At 40.4% G+C, this 19,708-nt stretch overlaps 1 protein-coding gene across 7 annotated transcripts in view; it reads left to right on the forward strand.

Moving 5' to 3' along the window:
* Window positions 1-19,708, forward strand: part of GTF2H1 (general transcription factor IIH subunit 1) — a 51,503-nt gene that overhangs the window by 21,675 nt on the left and 10,120 nt on the right. For all 7 annotated transcript variants that reach the window (XM_021925974.2, XM_021925975.2, XM_021925971.2 and 4 more), the window contains 7 exons: window positions 4,588-4,715; window positions 4,830-4,917; window positions 9,084-9,172; window positions 9,558-9,675; window positions 14,771-14,861; window positions 15,348-15,463; window positions 17,421-17,513. In XM_021925974.2, the coding sequence (XP_021781666.2) occupies window positions 4,588-4,715; window positions 4,830-4,917; window positions 9,084-9,172; window positions 9,558-9,675; window positions 14,771-14,861; window positions 15,348-15,463; window positions 17,421-17,513 (723 nt within the window). The remainder of the gene's footprint in view (window positions 1-4,587; window positions 4,716-4,829; window positions 4,918-9,083; window positions 9,173-9,557; window positions 9,676-14,770; window positions 14,862-15,347; window positions 15,464-17,420; window positions 17,514-19,708) is intronic.

Genomic DNA, 19,708 nt, shown 5'->3' on the forward strand with positions numbered 1-19,708 from the left:
GCCTAGTGCGTAGTAAGTAGTAGGTAATAGGCGTTACTGTTGTTATCTGTATTTTTAGATTCCTGCATAGTATTCCAATGGTATGGGTATATCAACATTTATATAACCAATCCTTTTACTACAAATGTTGGTTGATGCAGTTTTTCCTTTGGTGTTCCTTCTTCCTTTATCAATCTTCTGATAGTAGTAACTGTCATAGGCTATGATTTCCAGCCTCCTGAATGCATTCTCTCTATTCCATTGCTTTACTAGATATGGGGAACAGGGGAGGGAGTAAAAATAAAAATAAAAAAATTATTGTTACATAATGATGAATCCCGGGTAACTATAGTCTGTCTTTGACTGCAGAGCTCTAACTGCCTACTTGACATCTCCACTCAGTTATTTCAAAGGCATCTCAACTTCACATGTAAAATGGAACCTTTGATTCCCATCCTCATAAACCTATCTCCATGGGTATTCTCTCTCTCAGTAAAAAGCATTGCAGTTTGCTTAAACCAAAAACCTGGGAGTTGGCGAGTCTCCTTAATTATTCCTCTTCTTTTTTATGGCAGGCTTACTCTGTCACCCAGGCTGGAGTGCAATGGCACAATCATGGCTCACTGCAACCTTGACCTCTTGGACTTAAGCAGTCTGCCTCAGTCTCCTGAGTAGCTAGGACTGTAGCACAGGCTACTACACCTGGCTAATTTTTTTATTTTTTGTAGAGACAGGGTCTTGCTGTGTTGCCCAGGCTGGTCTCGAACTCCTAGGCTCAAGCTGTTTTTCCACCTCAGCCTCTTAAAGTGCTGAGATTACAGGCGTGAGCCATTGCAGCCAGCCATGTTTTCCTTCTGTTACATCCAGCATTCAGTGTATCAGCAAGCCTTATACAATACACCTCTCATCTGTGGGATCTACACAGACGCTTACACCCTTTTGTGTTTATGGTATCATCATGTTTGGCCTGTTTGCTTGTCTTAGCCTCCTAACTGACCTTTATTTTTGCTGTCTTGTCTTTTATAGTTAATTCTCCTCTAGCAGTAATAATTATAATATAGGCCAAGCGCAGTGGCTTGTGCCTATAATCCCAGCACTTTGGGAGGCTGAGGCGGGTGGATCACCTGAGGTCAGGAGTTCAAAACCAGCCTGGCCAATATAGTGAAACCCCATCTCCACTAAAAATACAAAAATTAGCCAGGCCTGGTGGCGCATGCCTGTAATCCCAGCTACCCAGGAGGCCGAGGCAGGAGACTCGCTGGAACTGGGGAGGCAGAGGCTACAATGAGCCAAGATTGCACCACTGCACTCCTGCCTGAGCAACAGAGCAAGACTCCGTTTCAAAAAAAAGAGAAAGGATTATAATACAAATCAGATCCTAATAATCCCCTATATGAAATTCTTCATTATCTTCTCATTGAACTTAGAATAAAATCAAAATTCCTACAAGACTGCTTGATTTGGCTCCTGCATTCTTCTCAGATGGGGCACTTCCACTCATTCATGCCTTAGACATAATAACCTTTCAGTTCCATGCCACGCTTTTTCTACCTCAGGGCTTATGCACTTAACTGTTCTTCTAGCTGCTTGTCCCCTAACCAGCTTCTGCCTATCTTTAGATATCTGTTGTAATGTCATTTCCCGCTGGGTGGGGTGGCTCATGCCTTTAATCCTAGCACTTTGGGAGACTGAGGTGAGAGGATCATTTGAGTCCATTGTGAGACCCCATCTCTAAACTTTTTTTTTTTTTTTTTTTTTAATTTAAAAATTAGCTGGGCATAGTGGTATATACTTCTAGTCCCAGCTACCTGGGAGGCTGAGGCAGGAGGATCACTTGATCCCAGGAGGTCAAGGCTGCAGTGAACTGTGATTGGGCCACTGTGCTCCAGCCTGGACAACAGAGTGAGAACCTGTCTCAAAAAAAAATAAAAATTTTAAAATTAAAAATAAAAAAGTTGCTTCATCAGAAAGGCTTTCTCTGACCACCCGCAAATTCAGTCACTTCATCATGTTACCCTCTATTTTCTTCAATAACATTTTCCACTTTCAAAAAAAAGTTTTGTTTACCTTGTTTTACTTGATAATTCCATTCACTCTCCTGTCAGAGTGTAATCTTGATGAAGCTGACTTTGTTCTGTTTATTGGCCTGTTCCCAGTACATGTCATGTAGTAATAATCACTTAGTAATTATTTGATACATGGATGAACAGCATATGGATCTTTTTTTTTTTTTGAGATGGAGTCGCGCCCTGTTGCCCAGACTGGAGTGCAGTGGCGTGATCTCGGCTCACTGCAATCTCCGCCTCCTGAGTTAAAGCAATTCTTCTCCCTCAGCTTCCTGAGTAGCTGGGATCACAGGCACACACCACAGCCAGCTAATTTTTGTATTTTGAGTACAGACAGGGTTTCACCATGTTGACCAAGACTGGTCTTGAACTCCCAACCTCAGGTGACCCACCCACCTCAGCCTCGCAAAGTGCTGGGATTACGGGCATGAGCCACCATGCCCAGCACATGTGAGTCTTATGATCTTTTACCTTTTTAGCCTCACCAATTCCTGGACCATCATTATTTCTCAGTATATTGAACCATATACAGTCTCATGTCACAATATGTGCTACGTTGCTTCTTTGCTTTTGTTTTGTTTTATTTTTAAATAGAGACAGGGTCTCACTATGTTGCCAGGCTGGACTTGAACTCTTCGGCTCAACAGTTCTTCTGCCTCAACCTCCCAAATAATCGGGACCACAGTGCCTCTTTCTTTGTTTAAGCAGTTTCCTCTCCCTGAAATGTTGTTGTCTCCTGGATCTACTTGGCAAGCACCAGTTTATCTTATGGTTTTCTCTGTAGCTTTTTCAAACCCTCTTCTCCAGTGGGATTGATTAGTAATTCTCTCCAGCCCAGCTTCCCACTAACTAGTATTTAAGCTTCTATGGCATGGGGTCTTAATCAGTTTTGTATCTACATGGTCTAGCAAGTAGCATGCACTCAGTACATGTTTTAAAACATAATCTCGGCCAGGCGCGGTGGCTCACGCCTGTAATCCCAGCTTTAAATAGCGGGCGGATCACGAGGCTGAGATCGAGACCATCCTGGCTAACACGGTGAAACCCCGCCTCTACTAAAAATGCAAAATTATTGTGCGAGGCGGGCGGCGCCTGTAGTCCCAGCTACTCGGGAGGCTGAGGCAGGAGAATGGCTGAACCTCGGGAGGCATGAGCTTGCAGTGAGCTGGAGATCACACTGCACTCCAGCCTGGGCGACTAAGTGAGACTCTGTTCAAAAAATCTCTATTTTATTATCTTTTTTTTTTTTTGAGACGGAGTCGGCTCCTTGTCAGCCTGGTGGCTGTGGGAGTGCAGTGGCCGGATCTCAGCTCACCGCAAGCCCACCCCGGGTTCACCATTCTCCCGCCTCAGCCTCCTAGGTAGCTGGGACTACAGGCACCCGCTTTTCACTCCTGTCTGCCAGTTTTTTTGTATTTTTTAGTAGAGATTTGTTTCAATTGCCAGCTGGATGGTCTGACCCCCACCTCGCAGATCCGCCTGGCCTCGGCCTCCCAAAGTGTTGATTACAGGCTTGAGCCACCGCTACCGCCTCATTTTATTATCTTTTATCCTACTTTATAGAACTTGGAAAGTGCTTATTTTGCTCTAGATTAATGTTAGAAAAGAATTTTGACTTTATCTTTCTATCATATAGTCTACTTTTCCTAATTATATTCTATTCTTTTTATTTGCTTTTTTTTGTTTGTTTTTTTGTTTTGTTTTGTTTTTGAGACAGGTCTCGCTTCATCACCCAGGCTCAGAGCAGTGGCAACTTCAGCTCACTGTGCCATTTCAGTTTTCCTTGGTTCAAGGGATTCTCCTGCTTCACTCAGCCTCCCAAGCAGCTGGGATTATAGGTGTATGCCACCACACCTGGCTGATTTTTGTATTTTTGGTAGAGATGAGGTTTCACCATGTTGGCCGGGCTAGTTTTGAACTCCTGACCTCAGGTGACTCGCCCACCTTGGCCTCCCAAAGTGCTGGGATTACAGGCATCCTGGCCTCTATCACTTCTATTTAATGTTTTGATAACTAGATCCAAATTGTTCTTTAAAAGAGAAATACAGACCAGGCACAGTGGCTCACACCTGTAATCTCAGCACTTTGGGAGGTCGAGGTGGGCAGATCATTTGAGGTCAGGAGTTCAAAACCAACCTGATCAGCATGGTGAAACCCCATCTCTACTAAAAATGCAAAATATTAGCTGGCTGTGGTGGCAGGCACCTGTAATTCCAGCTTCTTAGGAGGCTGAGGCAGGAGAATCACTTGAACCCAGGAGGCAAAGGTTGCCCTCCAGCCTGAGCAACAGAGCGGGACTCAAAAAAAAAAGAGAAGAATTCAGTTTAAGATGTATTTTGTAATGCTATAACAAGTTAGTGCTATTTGTTAATCTTCTGTGTGTATAATGTCACTTGTTTTTAAATGTTTGCTCATAAATATTTAGTAATGTTCGTGAAAAATAATAAAGTCCCATCGTCCAGCAAATTTTTTCAGCTAAGCATGTCTTAAGAAAGCAGAACCTTTTTAAAAAATGTTTAATCTACTAAATTATTTCTCACAGGGCTATGGCATTTCCTCTGTGCCATCTGCTTCCAATTCTAAATCCATAAAAGAGAATAGTAATGCTGCCATCATCAAGAGATTTAACCATCACAGTGCCATGGTCCTGGCAGCTGGACTCAGAAAACAGTTAAGTATAAATGCAGAGGTGCAGTAACTGGGCTTTTCAAGATATCCAGATGCAGTTGTGGTGTTTTGGTTGTGGTTTTTAACGTTAACTTTTTTTTTTCCCTTTGTTTTAAGAGAAGCACAAAATGAACAAAATAGTGAGCCCAGCAGCATGGATGGAAATTCCGGAGATGCAGACTGCTTTCAGCCAGCAGTCAAAAGGGTATGGGCAAAAAAAATATGAACCATTTGGGTCTCAAGTTTCTCCAAATACTTTACGTAACTGCAAGAACTATATATGCTTATTTCCTATGACTCAGTTCTTCTGACCAAGATGTTAAGCATTTAGCTTAAAGTGTATAGCATTACAAAGAGTATTTCCCCAGCTTTGGCTTGCCAGCCAACTTTCCATTGACTCTAGCCTGTTAGCCATTTTTATTGTTTTTTGTTTGTTTGTTTATTTTCCCCACATGTACACATACATATAGATTGTTATTATATGTGATTTTTGTTCTCTGGGAATAAAATCTTCGTTTAACAGAGGCAATGTGACAGAAAAGCCAAAGTTTCATGTATATGATTTTTAAAAGAAAGTGAATTAGCCCTGTAAACCTAGCATTTCAGAGCTGAAGGTGTCTTCTCATTAAATATTGATGAAATCATTTGAGGTTGTGGAGAAGGATGGACAGAATTAGCTTCTTGTATATTCTCCTGCAACTTTGCCAAGCTATTTTGTACCTCCCTTCCTAATTAGGATAAAGCTTTCTTAGAGAGCAGTCAGGCAATGTGTATTAAACATTTAAAGCTTTATATCCTTAGTTCTACTTGTGGACATTTAGTTCTTAAGAAAGGCATACTAAGATTTAGATAGAAATATTCGTTACAATATCACAATAAAGACAGTAGCAAGGATTCTGTTATCTGTAGTGCATTTATACAATAGAGACTGATGCAACTATTAATTATTTTGAAAGCATTAATGATATATTGCATCAAAGAGTTCACAGAACAGATTGTACAGTACAGTTTTATGCACAAAAAATTAGTTTGTGAGCTTTGAAAGGGCCTTCAAATGAATATGCTAAACAGTTATCTTTCAATAAAGAGATTAAGGATAAGTCTTAATTTCTTTCATTTATTTCAGTAATTTAATGTTGTTGTTGTTTGTTTGTTTGTTTTTTTGAGACAGAGTCTTGCTCTGTCACCCAGGCTGGAGTGCAGTGGTGCAGTCTCAGCTCACTGCAACGTTTGCCTCCTGGATTCAAGCGATTCTTCTGCCTCAGCCTCCGGAGTAGCTGGGATTACAGGCATGCACCACCACACCTGGCTAATTTTTGTATTTTTAGTAGAGACGGAATTTTGCCATGTGGGCTAGGCTGGTCTTGAACTCCTGGCCTCATGTGATCTGCCCACCTCGGCCTCCCAGAGTGCTGGGATTACAGGCATGAGCCACTGTGCCGGCCTATTTCAGTAACTTAATGTTTTTACAGGCATGTATTACCTGTAAAATTAATAAAGCCAGTAAGGTATTTCTTTTTTGAACTAAAGCAAAACTAAAATATAAGTTATAAAGAAGTTAGAGAAGAAATCTATTAAGTGATGCTTTCTTTGTATACTGTTGCACTGAGTACCCTTGATTCTTGGTGGTGAACAAGTTATCAGAAATTTCTTGGCCAGGTGCCGTGGCTCATGCCTGTAATCCCAGCACTTTGGGAGGCCAAGGTGGGTGGATCACTTGAGGTCAGAATTTCTAGAACAGCCTGGCCAGCATGGTGAAACCATGTCTCTACTAAAAATACAAAAATTAGCCAGGCGTGGTGACGTGCACCTATAATTCCAGCTACTTGGGAGGCTGAGGCAGGAAAATCACTTGAACCTGGGAGGTGGAGTTTGCAGTGAGCGGAGATCGCACCACTACACTCCAGCCTGAATGACAGAGCAAGATTCCATCTCAAAAAATAAAAAAGAAATTTATTTATTTGTGTGAATTTTTACAAATCAGATACTTCTCGACTTAAATGGGTCTACATCCCAGTAAACTCATCAGAAGTTGCAAATACTGTAAATCAAAAATGCATTGAATACACCTAATGTATGGAACACCATAGTTTAGCCTATCCTACTTTAAACGTGTTCCGAGCACTTAGATTAGCCTATAGTTGGGCAGCATTACCTGCTGTAAAGCGTATTTTGTAATAAAATGTTGAATATCTCATGTAACTCATTGAATACTGAAAGTGAAAAACAATGTATGGCTATTCAAAGTATGGTTTCTCTACTGAATGTGTATCACTTTGACACCATCATAAAGTTGAAAAATTCCAAGTCAAACCATTATAAGTCAGGGGCTATCAGTATTCAGTAGTAAATGCTGGCTCTAACTATTCTTCCAAGTCAGTGGTTGACTGCTCTTTATTCTATAAAGGGTTACAATTTATAGATTATCTCACTTGTAGAATGAGAGATTCAGAATTAATAGCAGACAGAGTCCCTACCTTGATGGAGCTTTCAGTTAAGTGTGAAAGTCAGGTGACCTAACTAGGCCTTGGCATAAGTTTAGGATTTGGATTGTTAACGGGAGCTTGGGTAGGGACATGTCATAGGTAAGGCGACAGCAGGGGTAGAAATAAGCTTGACATATGTCAAAAATCATGAAGACATCAGTAATCTTTGAAGTTGGCTGAAGGGTATAGGGTTGAGAAAGTAATAAAAAAAGAAAAAAAAGTTAGGCTGAGTCTAGGTAAGGATGTGTTTCTCTGAGTATCATATGAGGAGGTCAGATTTGTTCTGTACCATAAAGGGACTATTTAGAATCTTAAAGTTGGAGCAATTTAAAATGTTAAATTTTCAGATTGACCTTATTTGAGATATAGTTAATAACCTGAATGTTCTGATTCTAGTCTTGGTAGTCAATAAGAGTTGACCAGATGAATTTCATAGCTTTGTAGAGGAAGACATTGCAAGGCTGATTTGCACAAATGTTTACATAGATCATGTATCTTTCATAAGTAATATGTTTTTATTATTACAAGGCTGTAAAAATTTAAGCAGGTTGTTACTAGCACAGGGGGTAACAGATTAATGAAATTAATGAATAAAATTAGTAAAAATAAAGAGTCCAGAAGTAAACCCAAATACATGGAGGAATTAAGCATATATATGATACACATGACATTTTAAAAGTCAGTGAGAAAAGATGAATTATTTTACAAATGGTGTTAGAAGGACTGATCGATAATTTTGTTAAAAGAAACTTAGATTCCCAGGCCGGGCGCGGTGGCTCACACCTGTAATCCCAGCACTTTGGGAGGCCGAGGTGGGCGGATCACGAGGTCAGGAGATCGAGACCATCCTGGCTAACACGGTGAAACCCCGTCTTTACTAAAAATACAAAAAATTAGCCGGGCGAGGTGGCGGGCGCCTGTAGTCCCAGCTATTTGGGAGGCTGAGGCAGGAGAATGGCGTGAACCCAGGAGGCGGAGCTTGCAGTGAGCCAAGATCACGCCACTGCACTCCAGCCTGGGTGACAGAGCGAGACGCTGTCTCAAAAAAAAAAAAAAAAAAAGGAAGAAACTTAGATTCCGTATTTTACTCCTAATCCAAAATAAATTCTGAGTGGATCCAAGATTCAAGCAAAAATTAAGCCACAAGCTGGGCTTGGTAGCATGTGCCTATAATCTCAGCAATTTAGGAGGCTGAGTTCAGCTGGGGAGATGGTGATTTGCGCCTAGGGGAAAAAAAAAAAAAAAAAAAAAAGCCCCAGATGTATAAGCAAAAAGCAGGCAAAGAGGCAGATTTTTTTTTTTTTTTTTGAGATGAAGTCTTACTCTTGTCGCCCAGGCTGGAGCGTAGTGGCGTGATCTCAGCTCACTGCAACCTCTGCCTCCCGGGTTCAAGCGATTCTCCTGCCTCAACCTCCCAAGTAGCTGGAATTACAGGCATGTGCCGAGGAGATGGTTTTTTTATAATTAAAACAAAAAAATACCAAACTGGAAGATAAAGTATTTACAACACATAAAGTAAAAGACTGTTTCCTTAATATTTAAAAAAGTCTTATTTTTTAAAAAGTACCCAATATAAAAATAGCGGTCAGCATAACATCATTCATTTGGGGAAAAAATAATAAAATGTAAACTTTCACCTACCAGATTGGCAAAAGTAAAAAGTTCAGTAATACTTCATGTGGTCAAAGTGTAAGAAAACTAGTACTCCTAAGTATTGGTTGAGAAAATTGGTTCAACCATTTGTAGAACAGTCATCTCTAGGAAGTGAAGCTCATGGTGGGAAGACTTCATTTTTTACTCTCTGTACAGTTTTATTTTTTCAGTCATGTTTATTTTGTAAGAGAAAGTTGTGACCAAATAAAAAGAACTGTGTTAATAATTATAGGCGAAATTACAAGAGTCCATTGAATATGAAGACTTGGGGAAAAATAACTCTGTAAAAACGATTGCACTAAACCTCAAGAAGTCAGATAGGTAAGTTTGGTCAATATTAAGCAGAATAGCTATGTAACACAATTCAGTCCAAAATATATCCTGCAAGTACAGCAGTCATGTTTTCATCAGTTTGTCACTATTAAAGTACAATATCCTTTTTTGTTTAAAATTTATGCTTCTCAGGAAAGCAAAAATGATCAAACCCATGACAATAAATGTTGGATCTTTCTGCTGTTGCCTTCTTATTGCCCTTATGGGAGTTAAATTATTTTATTGAAATTATTTTATTGAAATCTCTTTAACTATATAGTTACCGTTTTTTGCCTTGAGGGGAACTTTTTTCTGACTGCTAAAATGTTGCAAAGACAAATGTTGAGCATCTTTACTGTGTGTGATTAGTAATTTCTTCTGTGCTAACCTGCAGGTATTATCATGGTCCAACTCCAATCCAGTCACTACAGTATGCAACAAGTCAGGACATTATTAATTCTTTTCAAAGTGTTAAACAAGAAATGGAAGCTTATACACCCCAGTTAACTCAGGTAGGTGACTTCTACTGTTTGAAGACCAGAATTCCCATAGTTTCTCCCTCAGTTTATGAGCACAAGCAGATTGAACTATACAACTAATATTATAATTGGGTTTAAAGACATAGTTCTGATAAATAAATTGAAAAAATCAAGAGGTAGCGAGAAAAGGTGTTTGGCACATTCAAGAGGCATCTGAAGATGATAATGAAAAATAAGGTGATGAATTTTGTGATTTTTACTTCTGTATACTTTTATTGGGAAAATCTCCCAGCTTTCCAAATTCTCTCTGGACATTATTCTCTGAATATTTTGCATGACTCAGGCTCAAAATATGTAAAACAGCTCATCATTGTTCTTTGTTTTTCTTCGTACTTCAGTTGATCAACAGTTTGTCAGTTCTGCCTTCAATAATACTTCTTGATTCTATCACCCTTATTTGGGCAAACCTGACTGATTTTCCATATTGCTACTACAAGTTGCCTTTCTAAAATCACTTATTTTGGCCAGGTGCAGTGGCTCATGCCTGTAATCCTAATGCTTTGGGAGGCTGAGGTGGGTGGATCATGTGAGGTCAGAAGTTCGAGACCAGCCTGGCCAACATGGTGGAACCCTGTCTGTACTAAAAATTTAAAAATTAGCTGGGCTTGCTGGTACACACCTGTAATCCCAGCTATGCAAGAGGCTGAGGCAGGAGAATCACTTGAACCCGGGTGAGGTGCAGAGGTTGCAGTGAGCTGACACCACACCATTGCCTGGGCAACAAGAGCGAAGCTCCATCTCAAATAGATAAATAAATATTTTAAAATAAAAACATGTATTTTATCACTGCAGCTGGAAAATCTTCACTGCCTCCTTTCATTGCAGTAGTCTGAGTGCCTTTGTCTGGCCTGCAAAACTCTTTCTAGTCTGGTCCCTGCCCACTACTCGAGTCTCATCTTCAGCCATAGTCTCCACTACTCCCTTCCACACATGGCCACAGGTTCCGTACTCCAGCCTAACACACTAAGCTGTCCAGAATCTTTTGATCACATTATCTCCTTCATGCTTCCTGTGCTTTGACTCATACTCTTTCTCCTTAGAATACCCTTAGCCCTGTTTCTCCCCCAAGGAACTAATAATTACTCAGGACTCAGCTCCAGTTTCATTGCCTTTGGAAAGTAATCCTTAACTTGTGCAAAGAAGAATTTGTTTTTTCCTTTTCTCCGTTTTTATGAGCACTGAGGCAGAGTGTATACCTATATTATGGTATTTATCACACATCAAGACTTACTTTTTTACTTTTTATTTCAAAATCTCAGATTTTACAGAAAGTGACAGAAAAATGTTTTCCAACCCATTTTGAGAGAGGGTTACAGGCATAATTTCCCTTTACCCCTAAATATTTCGATGTATATTTTCAAAAAACTAAGACATTCTCTTAAGTAACAATACAATTATAGAATTAATAAGTTAACATTGATGATGTATTATCTAGTCTACAGATCTACACTTTCACCAGTTATACCATACATAGCAAAAGAAAACTTTCTGGTCCAGCAGCCAAGCCAGGTTTATGAGTTGTATTTGTTTCTCATGTGTTTTTAGTCTCCTTTAAAATGGAGTGATTTGTTAATCTTTGTCTTTTCATAACTTTGACACTGAAAGAGTACTGGGCAAATTTTTGTAGAATGACCTTAAATTTCTCTAATGTTTCCTCGTGACTAGATTCACATTAGGCATTTTTCCAGAAATACCACAGAAATAATGTTGTATCCTACTCTGTGTGTCGTATCAGGAGGCAAATGATTTGTGTATATCCCAGCTTGTGATAATACATTTTTTCACTTGGTTAAAGGTAGTATTTGCCTGGTTTTCCACCAAAAAGTTAACTACTTTTCGCTTTGTAATTAATAAGTATTTTGTGGAGCTGTACTTTGAGACTATGTAAATACCCCATTTCTCACCAAATGTTTTATTTTTTAATATTATTATCTTTAGAGACAGGGTCTTGCTCTGATGCCCAGGCTGGAGTGCAGTGGCACAGTCATAGCTCCGTACAGCCTCAAACTCCTAGACTCAAGCAATCCTCCTACCTCAGCTTCCTGAGTAGCTGGGATTATATGCATGTGTCACCACACAACAAACTTCCATCTAGTAGTTTTTTTAGAATCATTGACGATTTTTACCTGGAAGAGCGGTTGTTAAATGATGATTTTCTAATTCCATCAGCCCTTCTATGTTATCAGCTGACATGAAAGGAAGAGCATTCCCTTCATTCCCTTCTCCTCTGTTTGTTTTTTATATCAGCATGGATGCATTTATTCTATGAGTTAAACACTGTTGCTATCTTTTTTTTCTTTTATTTTGGTTTTTTTTGTTTGTTTGTTTGTTTGTTTGAGATGGGGTCTCATGTCTCTGTCACCCAGGCTGTAGCACAGTGGCATGATCTCAGCCCACTGCAACCTCCACCTCTCTGGCTCAAGCGATCCTCCCACCTCAGCCCCCCAGGCAGCTGAAACCACAGGCACTCACCACCATACCTGGCTAATTTTTTGTATTTTTGGTAGAGACAGTGTTTTGCCGTATTGCCCAGGCTGGTCTTGAACTCCTGAGCTCAAGCAATCCACCCGCCTCGGCCTCCCAAAGTGCTGAGATTACAGGCTATTTTTTTCTTTCTGTTAACCAACTTAACATACAGTAAAATTTATTTATTTATTTATTTAGAGACAGGGTCTCACTATGTCTCCCAGGCTAGAGTGCAGTATCACAATCTTGGCTCACTGCAGCCTCGACTAGGTTCAAGCAATCCTCTCACCTCAGCCCCCTCAAGTAGCTAAGTAGCTGGGACTCCAGGCATACGTCACCACCCCTGGCTAATTTTTATATTTTTTTGTGTAAACAGGGTTTCACCACGTTGCCCAGGCTGGTCTTGAATTCCCCACCTCAGCCTCCCAAAATGAAATTTATCTTTTTAAGTCTGCTAGTCTACAAGTTTTGATAAACACATGCTGTTATGTAGCCACCAACAAAATCAAGATTTAAAAAAACCAGTTCTGTCACCTCAGAAAGTCTACCCATGCCCCTTTATAGTCAAACCCTTCCTACCCTCTTCACACAGGCTCTCCTGTGTCTGACAATATCCCCATCATTCTGAGCCCCTCCTTACTTAATGGTGCAGTAAGATAGATGTTCCAGGCTTATCTTGCATTTGCTCCGCCCCAGGCGTGGAATTTTCATTTTAGCACTGAGTGGATTAAGGTTGGAACCAAGATCTGGGACCAGGCACAGTGACTCAAGCCTGTAGTCCCAGCACTTTGCCAGGCCAAGGCACGCAGGTCACTCGAGAGTTCTAGACCACCCAGGCCAACATGGCAAAACCCCGTGTCCACCAAAAATGCAAAAATTAACTGGGTATGGTGGTGCATACCTGTAGTCTCAGCTACTCGGGAGGCTGAGGCAGAAGAATTGCTTGAACCTGGAAGGCAGAGGTTGCAGTGAGCCAAGATCACACCATTGCACTCCAGCCTGGGCAATAGAGTAAGACTCTGTCTCAAAAAAAAAGAAAAACATATCTGAGCACTAGGTATACTCATTGCCATTGGGGTGTCATTGTCCCTTCAGCAGAAAGCTAGAAAATACATATGTGTACATATATGCACACATAACCAACTTGGGATTATTTGACCAATTCTTTCAATCTAGACTATAGTTGTCCAGTATCTGGCCCTGGGGCCCAAGTAGACACACGTAACTTTTGTTTTGGGGGTGGTGGTGTTTGTTTGATTTAGAGATGAGATTTCTGTCACCCAGACTGGAGTGCAGTAGCACTATCATAGCTTACTGCAACCTTGAACTCCTGGGCTCAAGCGGTGCTTCCACCTCAGCTTCCTGAGTCACTAGGATTACAATTGTGAGCCACCATGCCCAGCTCTCCCCACATAATTTTTTTATGCTGTAGTCAGTCTGTTTCTTTTTTTTTTTTTTTTTTTTGGAGTCAGGGTCTTGCTTTGTTGCCCAGACTGGAGTGCAGTGGCGTCATCTCAGCTCACTGCAGCCTCAACTTCCCAGGCTCAAATGATCTTCTCACCTCAGCCTCCCAAGTAACTTGGACTACAGGCGTGCACCACCACGCCCAACTAATTTTTTTGTATTTTTTGTAGAGACAGGGTTTCGCCATATTGCCCAGGCTGGTATCTGACAAAAAGAAGATAGGAATAAAGTGAGCTCCAGTGTCCCCTTGACTCATGGTTGTCCCATACTGTACTTTTACACTAAGTTGAAAAAATGTTTTCATCCAATCTATACATGGATGGATTTCTGCTCATAAGAACTTCATTGGAAAATCTTAGAGATGCTAACCCTGCACTTGCTGTTTCACAAATTATTTGTTCCTCCCTATAGCAGTGCCTCCCTACAGTGCCTGGCACTTGATAGGCACTCATTGAATAGATAGGTCAATTTTTTCCTAAATGTTGATGTTGATACAGTGGGGAGTATATTTTTCCCCTTTTGCCTATATTTATTCACTTCCTTGAAAACTAAATGACGATTAATAAATTTCTGCTCTGTTGATTCCCCCCTCCCCCAGTCTGCTCTCAAGGGTATGTGTTAGCAAAGCCAGGTGTGGAGTACATACCTGTAGTCTGTCCCAGCTACTCAGGAGGCTGAGGGAGGAGGATTGCTTGAGCCCAGGAGTTCAAGTTCTGCCTGGGCAACATAACAAGATTTTGTTTCTTAGAAAAATAAATTTAACAGTAACAAAGGATACAGGTTAACATGTTGTTTTACCTGTTTCCTTAAACTCCATTTTACCTTCAGTGGTAAGAGTTCCCAAGTTAAAATTGAATTGGTACTTAAGAAAGGGCTTTAACTAGGGAAAACCTTGGGAGTTTTGAGGTCCCTGTGGACTTGCCTGGCATGCCTGGAAGATTTGTAGGTATCATCTTTCTACACAGATTGTGTTTCTGCCCTCAAGGAAAATAGTTCACTTTGATCACTGTAAATGATGTAGTATTTAAACAAAAGTAAAACACTTCATCTTTTGCTCTAAAACTAAAATTTAAGAAAGAAAGGTGGCAAAAAAAAAAAAAGAGGAAAACCAGTTTTTCTGCATTTTCATTTTTTTCAGGTTCTCTCAAGTAGTGCTGCCAGTAGTACCATCACAGCACTGTCACCTGGAGGGGCACTTATGCAGGGAGGAACACAGCAAGCCATAAACCGTATGTGCCGGGCCATCTTCTACTACTATCTTTCTGCCTAAATCAGCTTTAAAAACCAAGCTGGGGAGAGTGCTGAACTTTTATTGGTTTTTCCATGGAATAATCCTGGGATTTCTATTTTGTAGATTTGTTTTTATACATTCAGATTCTGAAACACATCTAGACAAGATCTTAGGTTTCAGAACTGTCTTACTATTACAAATAGTGGTACATTGCTAGTTTCTCTAATATCATACTAAAAGCTGCTTTCTTCTCCCCTACCTCTTAGAATAAAGGGGAAACCTGAACATTTCTTTAAAATCCCAAGAGCTTTTAAATTTTATGATCTCTCAGCCCCAAAATTACTAACTTATCTGAAAATAGCATATCCTGGTTTGGCATTGACAGAGTATATGTTCAAGTTTATTCTCTGAGTGGTCATTTTTTTCAATTCTGTATATATGTTAAAATAGCTCTTACCCTGTGGACCTCGTTCTTCTTTTGCAGAGATGGTGCCAAATGATATTCAGTCTGAATTGAAACACTTATATGTAGCTGTTGGAGAACTTCTACGGCATTTCTGGTCCTGCTTTCCTGTTAATACGCCATTCCTAGAAGAAAAGGTTAGAACCAGTTCTGAAGACAGCCAGATAATTGTGGTAGTGACTTATGAGATGTTTTGAAATTGGACAGTTTTATTAAGTCTTTACCATGTGACAGACACTGGGATAACTCTTTTGCATACATTATTTCATGTAAACCTCACAGCATCTTTATGGAGTAGGTATTGGTACCCATTTTATAGATTAGGAAACTGAGATCGAGACCAGTTTCATAACTAATAATCATATGACTTAAAGCTTGTATCTACCTCCAAGCCACTGTGAATAGAGACCCAAAACAAATTACATCATTAAAGTTGTTTATATTTGATACGTTTTTCAGGGATAGCAAAATCCAAAGTAAGAACTGACAACAAATATAGCACTAGCTATTTAACACTAAAACCCCTTTAACCCATTAAAGGACAGTTGACAAATGGAAAAATGTAACATTAATAGTAATATTATAAATTGGTCTTATAAACCATGATTAAGTAAAAGATAAAGACCTCATTAAGAACAATAGGCAAACACTTTACAAGCAACTCACTAAAGAATGGAGTGACCTAGGAAGATTAAGGGGAAATGCTCACACTCACCAGCATGCAGATAAATTAAAGCTACAGTAAAAGAACATTTTGGCCAACGATGGTGGCTCACACCTGTAATCCCAACACTTTGGTGGGGCCGAGGTGGGAGGATTGTTTGAGCCCAGGAATTGGAGACCAGCCTGGACAACATAGCAAGACTCTGTCTCCAAAAAATGTATAAATAAATTTTTTAAAAGAATATTATTTTCACCTACTAATTTGCAAAAGAACAAAAAACTTAAAATGAGCAATGTTGACCATGTTGCCAAGATTCCTTTCTTCCACTGCTAGTGTTTTTTTAGGTGCTTTTACTTCAGCATGCAAATGAAACTTCAAATGAAATTCAACGTTTAGAAATTTAGGAAATAATTAGGAATGCAAATACTTAGCTAGAGATGGTCTATCACTGTCTAAGATAGAGGAAATGGCCTAAATATCTTCCAGAAGGGGGTTGGTTAGAGAAGCATTTGGTATATTCATACACTGAAAGACAATAATTATTTTGGTTTTTTTTATTGAGACAGGGTCTCATTCTGTCACCCAGACTGGAGTGCAGTGGAGTGATCTCAGCTCACTGCAGCCGCTACCTTCTGGGCTGAGGTGATTCTCCACCTCAGTGTAGTGGTATGAGCCCCTACACCCAGCACTTTGGGAGGCCGAGGCAGGCAGATCGCTTGAGCTCAGAAGTTCGAGACCAGCTTGGGCAATGTGACAAAACCCCGTCTCTACAAAAATTACGAAAAGTAGCTCAGGTGATCACCTGAGCCTAGAGAGGTCAAAGCTGCAGTGAGCCGTGCATGATCTTGCCACCGCACTCCAGCTTGGGTGACAGAGTGAGACCCTGTCTCTAAATGAATGAATAAGTGAATGAGTGACTATTTCAATGAGTTGAGTTTTTTTGTTTGTTTTTGTTTTTTCAGACAGAGTGTCACTCTGTAGGCAGGCTGGAGTGCAGTGGTATGATCTCAGTTCACTGCAACCTCCACCTCCCGGGTTCCACCAATTTTCCTGCCACAGCCTCCCGAGTAGCTGGGACTACAGGCATGTGCCACCACACTCAGCTAATTTTTGTATTTTTAGTGGAGACAGGGTTTCACCATGTTAGCCAGGATGGTCTCAATCTCTTGTCCTTGTGTTCCGCCCACCTCGGCCTCCCAAAGTGCTGGGATTACAGGCGTGAGCCACCGCGCCTGGCCAAATGAATGTTTATGACTGAAAGATGTTCACATTGAAGCGTTAACAATGGGATATAATTGGTATATTTATTTTCTTTTTATATTTAAATTCTACAAAAAAAGTAACTTTCATATGTAGAAGTTTGTTTTTCTCTTGGTCTCTACAGCTTCTTTGAGATTTCTCTGTAATTTATTGTTTCTCATCTTTTATAGGTAGTGAAAATGAAAAGTAATTTGGAACGATTCCAAGTTACGAAGCTCTGCCCATTCCAAGAAAAGATTCGGAGACAGTATTTAAGCACAAATGTAAGGCAGTAATCTGATTTTTGCCTGATCATCTTTCTGTTTGTAGTAAAATGATGAAATTGACTTTGCTTTCATGTAAATGAGTACTTAATTTTCTTTTTTGAAACGGAGTCTCACTCTTGTCGCTCAGGCTGAGTGCAGTGGCTCCATCTCAGCTCACTGCAACCTCTGCCTCCGGGATTCAAGCAATTCTTCTGCCTCAGCCTTCTGAGTAGCTGAGATTATAAGTGCATGCTGCCACGCCCAGCTAATTTTTGTATTTTAGTAGAGACGGGGTTTCACCATGTTGGCCAGGCTGGTCTCAAACTCTTGACCTCAGGTGATCAGCCCACCTTGGCCTTCCAAAGTACTGGGATTACAGGCATGAACCACCACGCCCTGCCGATACTTTATTTTCTGTTGCTCAAGGTACTATTTTTTAATACTGAAATGTGTCATGCATTCAGAAGTATATAAAATACATACATATTTTTAAAATAATAAAACAACTGTTGACTCACCAATCAGGAAAATGAATAGAATGTTACCATAACCCACAGATATTCCCTGAGTGCCCCTGTCCAGTTGCATACCACTCTCTCTTCCCCTCCAGAGGTCATGAGTAACCAAGGCATTTGTGATAACCAGCTCCATGCTTTCCCTTAGAAAAGTTTTACAATCTGGCAGGGTGCGGTGGCTCACTCCTGTAATCCCAGCACTTTGGGAGGCCAAGGCAGGCCGATGACTTGAGGTCAGGAGTTCAAGACCAGTCTGGCCAACATGGTGAAACCCTGTCTTTACTAAAAATACAAAAATTAGCCTGGTGTGGTGCATGCCTGTAGTCCCAGCTGCTTGGGATGCTGAAACAGGAGAATTGATTAAACCTGGGAGGCAGGGGGTTGCAGTGAGCTGAGGTCACACCACCACACTCCAGCCTGGGTGACACAACGAGACTCTGTCTCAAAAAGTTTTACAATCTGTGTGTATGTTTTCAAAAATACATATTACTAATTTATTTGGAAAAACTGAGTGGCAAGCACAAACCTAGCAGCATAAGGAAAGATAGAATTGCCACTACTCACAGTAAGCAAAACTGTTCCTGGATTCTATTTGGCATCAGCTTCCCTGATTGTTTACAGCAGGGAAGGTCAGTGGATGAGGTATTGAGAAGTGTTACTTTATGCTCAGCATTTTTAGCATTGTATTTAAAACAAGGTTAGAGCAACCACATCAGATCATTTGTATGTGCAGTTATACAAGTCCTCCCACAGGTACCTTGGGAAGAATAGTACAGTCACATGTTGCTTAACCACAGGGATATGTTCTAAATAATTTATTGACAGGCAGTTTTGTTATATGAACCTCACAGTGTACTTAAAACCTAGCTATATAGCCTGCTACACTTCTAGGTTGTATGGTGTAGCCTATTGCTCCTAGGCTGCAAACATATACAGCATAGTACTGTACACAGTTTTTTTTTTTTTTATTATTATACTTTAAGTTCTAGGGTACATGTGCATAACGTGCAGGTTTGTTACATATGTATACTTGTGCCATGTTGGTGTGCTGCACCCATCAGCTCGTCAGTACCCATCAACTCGTCATTTACATCAGGTATAACTCCCAATGCAATCCCTCCCCCCTCCCCCCTCCCCATGATAGGCCCTGGTGTATGATGTTCCCCTTCCCGAGTCCAAGTGATCTCATTGTTCAATTCCCACCTATGAGTGAGAACATGCAGTGTTTAGTTTTCTGTTCTTGCGATAGTTTGCTGAGAATGATGGTTTCCAGCTGCATCCATGTCCCTACAAAGGACACAAACTCATCCTTTTTTATGGCTGCATAGTATTCCATGGTGTATATGTGCCACATTTTCTTAATCCAGTCTGTCACTGATGGACATTTGGGTTGATTCCAAGTCTTTGCTATTGTGAATAGTGCCACATTAAACATACGTGTGCATGTGTCTTTATAGCAGCATGATTTATAATCCTTTGGGTATATACCCAGTAATGGGATGGCTGGGTCATATGGTACTTCTAGTTCTAGATCCTTGAGGAATCGCCATACTGTTTTCCATAATGGTTGAACTAGTTTACAATCCCAACAACAGTGTAAAAGTGTTCCTATTTCTCCACATCCTCTCCAGCACCTGTTGTTTCCTGACTTTTTAATGATTGCCATTCTAACTGGTGTGGGATGGTATCTCATTGTGG

Source organism: Papio anubis, chromosome 12, assembly GCF_008728515.1.
Source record: "Papio anubis isolate 15944 chromosome 12, Panubis1.0, whole genome shotgun sequence".
NCBI lineage: Eukaryota > Metazoa > Chordata > Mammalia > Primates > Cercopithecidae > Papio > Papio anubis.